At 39.7% G+C, this 8,187-nt stretch overlaps 1 protein-coding gene across 1 annotated transcript in view; it reads right to left on the bottom strand.

Annotated features, from left to right (window-relative positions):
• Positions 1 to 8,187, bottom strand: part of TDRD12 (tudor domain containing 12) — a gene marked incomplete at its 5' end in the record, with an annotated part of 227,744 nt that overhangs the window by 75,983 nt on the left and 143,574 nt on the right. Inside the window, 3 exons of the mRNA XM_042782749.1 lie at positions 3,353 to 3,480; positions 4,026 to 4,182; positions 5,041 to 5,226. Coding sequence (XP_042638683.1) covers positions 3,353 to 3,480; positions 4,026 to 4,182; positions 5,041 to 5,226 — 471 coding nt within the window. The remainder of the gene's footprint in view (positions 1 to 3,352; positions 3,481 to 4,025; positions 4,183 to 5,040; positions 5,227 to 8,187) is intronic.

Genomic DNA, 8,187 nt, shown 5'->3' with positions numbered 1-8,187 from the left:
ACGGGCAAATTTAGGAGCCTTAATTTACGGCATAAATAGACTGTGAAGCATAATTCAAACTGCACAAAAAGCAGAAGATAAACTAGATGAATAGGACCTTCTGAAAATCAAATTTTTATGTGCTTCAAAAGACTTCTTCAAAAGAGTAATAAAGAACCCACTGATAAGGAAAAAACATTTGGTAATAACATATCTGACAAGGGACTTATCTCTAAAATTTATAGAAAACTGCAACACCTCAACAACAAAAAGACAAACAATCCAATTCAAAAATGAGCAAAGACATGAATAGACACTTCACCAAAGATGTTATTCAGGGAGCCAACAAACATATATTGAAATGTTCATGATCATTAGCCATTAGAATGATGCAAATCAAAACAACAATGAGATATCATCTCACCCCAGCACTAATAGCATAGTTCAAGACAGAAAATAACAAATTCTGGCAAAGATGTGGAGAGACTGGGACTCTCATACATTGCTGGTGGGACTGTCAAATGATACAACCACTGTGGAAAGCAGTATGGTGATTCCTTCCAAAGTTGGAATTAGAAATACCATTTGATTCAGTAGTCCCATTATTAGATATATATCCTAAAGAAGTGAGAGCCAGGACAAGAACAGATATATGCACACTCATGTTCACCACAGCACTATTTACAATAGCAAAAATACAAACTCAACCTAAGTGCCCATCAATAGAAGATAACCAAACATGGTACATACACACAATGGAATACTATGCAACACTAAAGAATAACGTAGAATCTGCAAAATATTGCATAACGTGGATGAACTTGGAGGACATTATGCTGAGTGAAATAAGTCAATCACAGAAGGACAAATATTGTATTAGTCCGTTATTGTAAAAAGTCAAGGAAAGGTTTATACATGGAAGGAAATGTTGTTGGTTAACAGGAGTAGGAGGAGAGTGGAGAACACTGCTAGATAGGTAGAGACAAGGACTGATTTGGGTGAAGAAAAGGGCAATGTATCAAACTTGAGTGATCAATACAGTGGCACTGAGGAAGAGGAAGACATAGAGAAGTGTATAGGAGGTACAGACAACAAAGATGAACCTTTTTGTGTGTACAGTACTGCATCGTCAGTGATGGCAAGCAATGATCTACAGGTGGACAGATGGACTGTCAGGCTGAAGATCAGGTATGTGTAGGCAAGGGGGAGCATGCCAATGACCACGTACAGGGTTAGCAAACAATGTTTCTACATGCCTATTTGTATGTGTCATAAGAATGCCCAGGTGTATACTAGAGCTGACAAGGGGCAAGGCTGTGATGGCTTCTTGGCTCTAGCAGTTACCCAGAAGGAGTGAGTAGCTGGATCTGTGAGCTCAGGACAATGGTCACTAGGGACATCAAGCTCAACTGGCATAACATACTACACAAAAGCACTGTTCTACATCCTACTTTGGTGAATAGTGACTGGGGTCTTAAAAGCTTGCAAGCAGCCATCCAGATGCAATGATAGGTCTCTCATCATCCACAGCAAGGAAGAATGAAGAAAACCAAAGATGCATGGAAATAATTAGTCCAAGGGACTGGTACACCATGCAATCCTCAGCCTATATGGTCATGAGACCAGAAGAACTAGATGGTGCCTACTACCACTGTCAATCACTCGGACAAGGATAGGTACAAAAGATCCTGAATAGAGCAGCAGAACTATGTGGAATAAAAATCAAAATCATTAAAAAAAAAAAAAACGGACCAAGTTTGCTGGTCTGATAGAGCCTGGTGAAACCCCTGAGACTAGGGCCCCTAGCCACTCTTCAGGCAGGCATATGAGATGAACAGTTGCATTAGGTGGATGCACTCCTTGGAGAGATCAATCATGGGAGAATAGAAGGGCTGTGTATGCACAGGGAGACAGCTTGGGGGGCAGGAGTGCATGGGAGGGAAGGACACAGGGCATAGGGAAGATATGGCTATGGGGAGGAAGTGGGAGGAGAGCTGTTGCATTGTGGGAGATTACAGTCAATGTCATGAGACAAAGTATATGTGAACTACTGTATGGAAGATGAATTTTCCCTGTAAACTTTCACCCAATTTACAATACAGTTAAAAAAAAAAAACCATATAGAGACACCAGGTTTGCTGGTCTAACAGAGCCTGGTGAAAGCCCTGAGACTATGGTCCTAATTACCCTTAAAATCTGGAATTGAACTCACTCCTGTGGCTTACTGGCAAATAGACAGGCATATGAGGTGAACATTTACATCTGGTAGATACACTCCTTGTAGTGATCAATCATAGAAGAAAAGAAGGGCGATATTTGCACAGGGAGATAGCTCGGAGGGTGGGAATGCATGGGAGGGAAGGACAGAGGGAAGAGGTTACTACAAGGAGGAAGTGTGAAGAGAGCTGTTACAGTGTAGGGAATTGCAGTCAATGAATGTCATGATACAAAATGTGTATGAACTTCTGTATGGAAAATGAATTTGCTGTGTAAACTCTTACCCAAATCACAATACAAACTTCAAAAAAAAAAAAAAAGAGGAGGAGGAAATAAACCAAAACAGTAAGAATGGCATTACCTCTGAGCGTCTAATTATGGATTTTGGTTTCTTTTAAATGCTGTTCTTTATTTCTCAAATTTTCTAGAATAAAAATAATGACTACTATATTCAGAAAAATGTTAGAAAAACTATTTAAGAAAACTTCCCTGGAAAGAACTCAGGAGAAGAACTTTAACAATGCAAAGGAAATCTCAGATAAGAATTTTTTCTTTTTAACTCTGGTAGCGTAGTGCCTAAGGCACTTGACTGCTAACCAGAAGGCTGGCGGTTCAAATCCACCAGCCATTCCTCGGAAGGAAGATGGGGCAATCTACTTCCGTAGTGATACTGCCTCGGAAACCCAAGGAGGGGTCGCTATAAGTCGGGTCTGACTCGACAGCACATAACAACAACAATTAGAAGTTAAAAGGAAAATTTTTACCCGGTTTTTTCCCTAACAGGACACTTTTTCTGATTCCTAAAAGTAGTTCACTTGGGGGGAAAAAAATTATTTATCTATATTGTTGTTGTTGTTATGTGCCGTTGAGTCGGACCCAACTCACAGCAACCCTCCTTGGGTTTCCGAGGCAGTATCACTACAGAAGTAGATTGCCCAACCTTCCTTCCAAGGAGTGGCTGGTGGGTTTGAACCACCAGCCTTTTGGTTAGCAGTCAAGTGCCTTAGGCACTATGCCACCAGAGCTCCTATCTATATCTATAGTTATATAGATGTATGGGTCTGGGCCGACTCGATGGCACATAACAACAACAACATAGATATGTAGATTTTCTTTTTCTGAGTAGTAATGACATTTAAAAGCATGCCATACTTACTTGTTCATTAGCTTCAGAGAATAATACTTCAACCTCATCCAAAATCAGGTGACAGAGTCTAAGGAATAACAAACTTTGATATTTAAGAAGTCTCAGGAGGCTATGTGGTGTTGTAACAATCACATCACCTACATTTTAAAAGAAAAAATAATTAACATTTTTAAATTTCCAGAGATTTTCCTAACATTTCCTTTGCTGAGATTCCACATACCTTCTAGAAATGCCCTCTCATTAAGCAAACAAAAACATGTTTTTCTTATTCAAGCAGATGACGCAAGATGGCCTGACTACCCAGGTTAATGACTGTAATTATCTAATTAAATTATCACAAAGTTTTGCATTCCTTAAAGGTAGAAGGGTTTTAGTTGACACAATGTGTCCAGCTTCTAACAAACAGTTGGTGCTCAATAAATAATTGATAACATTTTCTCAGTGAAAGAGATGTAAGCCAATGTCAAACTTTCATAATCTGTACAGTCTATAACCAAAAAAAGCAGTTGCTGTCCAGTAAATTCTGACTCACGGTGATCATAATCTATATCCACTAGTAATTGACAAGTGAAGTCTGGACTAGTAGCCACTGCCCTGTGCCATCTGCAGCTCCTGAGCATGCCTAGGCAGGGTCCCATTATCTTCAGTAGAGAAAACCAAACAGCTCTGGAAGGATGCTTACACCCTCTTGGAAGCTTCATATTTTTGGCTTCATCTTTGTGGAGTCCAATTGTTAGTAACAAAGGATGAAGAGGTCTGGAGGACATGCTATACTCTCCCAATAATTCAAAAATAAATTGGGCCTTTTTCCACCCAGGGCACACGATGACTGCAAGAGGCTGCAATGACAGACAAATAAACATAATTTGGGACAAAAGCTAAGAATCAAATATGTGAAGACTTCAGAACACCTCCTTGCACAGAGTTATAACTTTATAGTGTTTGTTATCATTATCATATAGGTCAGAAAAATCCTACTTACATGAACTATCCAGAATAGGTAAATGTATAGAGACACAGTTCTTCAGTAGTCACTAGGGTGAGTAAGAGGGGGAAACGGGGAAGTATTGTTTAAAAAAATTTGGAAACAGATATTCACCATTGTGAATGTAATTAGTGCCATTGAATTGCATACTACGAGAGAATCCGGGAGCTCTGGCAGCATAGTGCCTAAGGCACTTGACTACTAACCAGAAGGCTGGCGGTTCAAACCCACCAGCCACTCCTTTGGAAGGAAGATGGGGCAATCTACTTCTGTAGGGATACTGCCTCGGCAACCCAAGGAGGGGTTGCTATGAGTCAAGTGCTACTCAATGGCACATAACAACAACAACAACATGAGAGAATCCAGGAGCTCTGGTAGCGTAGTACCTAAGGCACTTGACTGCTAACCAGAAGGCTGGCGGCTCAAACCTATCAGCCACTCTTCGGAAGGAAGGCTGGGTAACCTACTTCTGCAGTGATACCACCTTGCAAACCCAAGGAGGGGTCTCTATGAGTTGGGTCCGACTTGACAGCACATAAGAACAACAACATGAGAGAATCTATGACTGGGAGGAGAAAAAAAGATAATTTCTCACAGCAGTTTAGAAACCACATTGAGTAACGTAGCCTGAACTTTACCAAATGTTAGATGTAAAATTTAAAAGTAAACATTTAATCTATTTTATTGTAAGGCAAAACTGTTTTGAACTTACCCCGTTTCTACTTGGTAATGACTTATAGCAGACCCCTGTTTGCAAAATTGTAAGCGCTGGTGGAAGGTACAACAAAGGGTCATTTCCACAATGAGAAATGACAACCACATCACAGCCACGAGCTATGGGAGGCCAAGAGTACGATTCAGTGTGGCTAGGTCCTGAAAACTTTTTTCTTTGAAGAGCCTATGAAACATCAACAAGCAAAAAACCACAATGAAGTACAGAAGACTAAGAAAAACTGCATCTTGTTTACTTTACTCAAATAACCAGTATGCATTGCTCAATCCGGTATTTTTCTGATTTATAAACCACCCTGAGTCTTTGCTTAGGACCAAACTCCTGCTGTTTTTAGATACTTGCTTCTCTGGGATCCAAATTAAAAAGGATCAAGTAAGCCGCCCATTAACCAGGTGCTTAAAGCTCACTGGAGCAAAGATGTGGCTTTTTCTCCTTATTTTCCTAATAATCTACCATTGTATCAGCATCACTTGTAAATCATCTTCTCCTTTTTCTCTTTTATTTTTTAATAACTTTTTATTGTAATCTGGGCAAAAGTTTACAAAGTAAAATGGTTTTCCCTTTGACAATTCATATATATTTTCTTTTGTGATACTGATGGCAATCCCTACAATGTAACAGCACTCTTCCCACTACTGCACTGTGTCTACTGTTTCCCTTCATCCTTCTTTCCTATCTCTTCCTGCCTTCTGAGCAATAAAGCTTCTTTTTTAAAACATGGCTTTATTTGCTTATTTTTCTATATAACCGTCACTAAAACCTTCCAAACATTCTAAGAGTTCTCCAACCATACTGATACTATTTTCCAAAGGGCTGAAACCATCAGCACCACTGTCTCCATGAAGGCCCCATTCCCAGAGCTCCTCTAAACCCCTACGCTATCTGGACTGTTACCCTCTGCACTTGGCATCCACCTGTCATCTTGTGATCTTTCTTCACCATCACCATATTGTCTGTAATCCATGTCATCTTGTTTTGGTGAAACACATACATCAGTAGCTTTTTGACAAAAGGTGCAAAGGAAGGCAAATTGCTTTGAGATTCTGCAGATCTGAAAATGTCTTCATTCTACCCTAATGCTTCACTAATAGTTTAAGTGTGAACCTTTAGATCAAAAGTCACTTTTCATCAGAATGATCAGTGCTCCTCTGGTGTTACTATGGATAAGTCTGAAGCTATTCTGACTCCTGGGCCTATGTGTGGGAACAGTTTTTTCTCTCTGGAAGCTTCCATGATCTCTGAATCCTTCCAATTTAGATCCTTCACAACAATTTGCCTAATATCTTTGTTCATCGGTTGTGCTGGGCTTGTGGCAGACTCCCTTAATTTGAACATTTATGTCTCTTAAGTCCAAAATATTTTTCATGTTTTCTCCTGTGAATTTTATGCTCTCTTCCTTCTCTCTTTCTAGAAATTCCATTTTCAGATATTGGGCCTCAAACTGACCCTCAAATGCTCTTTTTTTCCCTCCTACTTTCCATTTCTTTTTCTTTCTGTTGGTACTTTCTGAGAGTTAGCCTTCATTTTCTCTCTCAAACCTACCACTGATTTTTTTGTTTCTAAGAAAAGACAGAAAAAGTCAAGGATTTCATTTTACTTAGATACAGAATCAACACCCATGGAAGCAGCAGTTAAGAAACCAAACGATATTTTGCATTGGGGAAATCTGCAGCAAAAGACCTCTTTAAAAGATTTAAGAGCAAAGTTTGCACTTTAAGGACTAAGGTGCAACTGACCCAAGCCATGGTATTTTCAACTGCCTTATATGCATGCAAAAACTGGACAATAAATAAGGAAGATCAAAGAATTGACTCCTTCGCATTATGGTTTTGGCTAAGAATACTGAATATATATCATGGACTGCCAGAAGAATGAACAAATCTGTCTTGGAAGTTGTTCAGCTGGAATGCTCCTTAGCAGCTAGGGCAGCGAGACTTCTTCTCATGTACTTTTGTTATCAGATGGCACCAGTCCCTGGAGGTCATCATGCTTGGTAAAGCAGAGGGTCAGCGAAAAATAGGAAGATCCTCAGTGAGATGGACTAACACAGCAGCTGCAACACTGGGTTCAAACATAGCAATGACTGTGAGGATGGCCAAGACTGCGCAGTGTTTCATTCTGTTGTACATGGGGTTGCCGTGAGTCAGAACCAATTCAACAGCACCTAACAACAAGGTATTTCTGAAAACATTATTTTGTTTCTATAATATAAAATAAATAATATTAATAAAATATAATATTCTTGTTTCTATACTATTCTTCAATTTCTTAGAACTTTTTCTTATTGTCTGATTGTTCCTTTTTTTACAACACCAGGGTACTGTTAAAGGAGCTCTGGTGGTATGGTGGTTAAGGCATTTGGCCCTTAATCAAAAAGGTCAGCGGTTCAAACCTATGGAATAAACATGAGGAAGCCTACTGCCGTAAAGATTTACAGTCTTAGAAACCCAATGGGGGTTGCTATGAGTCAGAATCGAGTTAATGGCAGTGAGTTTGGTTTGGTTTTGGTTGTTGTTGTTGCTATGTGCTGTGGAGTCGGACCTGACTCATGGATGTACAATCTTCTCTTATCTCTGAGGGTATCTTTTTAAACAACTTCTTCTACTCCCTGCATTTTCTGTTTCCTTCAGAGTTTGTGCAGTGTAGTGAATTACTATTATAAGGCCCTTCTAGCCATGATCTTCTGACTCCCACAAAATGACTGGGTGGGGCTATGCAAATAAGGTATGTGTGGCCCACCAAGGGGACTGGACAGCTTGCTAAAAATGCAAATAAGGTGCATGAAACCCTTGGGGTGGTGAGAACATGTAAATAAGGTGTATGGAACCCTTGTAGGTTATTGGTCAGCACTGCTATTCTACTAGGTTTAAATGAGCCAATCCCAGACTGCGAGAAGAAGGACCTTAAGAGAAAAGAGCAGAGTGAGTCTTTTAGACTTGGAATCCCTGCACTGAGAACCTCCTGGACCTAGCATACAGAGAGAACTGTAAAACTAGAGAAGTCATAAGATGGCAAAAAGTGGTTTCAAATGGATCAAAGACTTAAATGTGAAACCTAGAACTATACAGTTTCTCAAGGAAAATTTAGGCTCAAACTTAAGGGCCCTAATATTTGGTATAAATAGAC

Source organism: Orycteropus afer, unplaced genomic scaffold (genome assembly GCF_000298275.1).
Source record: "Orycteropus afer afer isolate SDZICR_OR568_19922 unplaced genomic scaffold, OryAfe1.0 scaffold00459, whole genome shotgun sequence".
Taxonomy (NCBI): Eukaryota; Metazoa; Chordata; class Mammalia; order Tubulidentata; family Orycteropodidae; genus Orycteropus; species Orycteropus afer.
The sequence above is the reverse complement of the archived record's forward strand: the minus strand, read 5'-3'. Positions and strand labels throughout refer to the sequence as shown.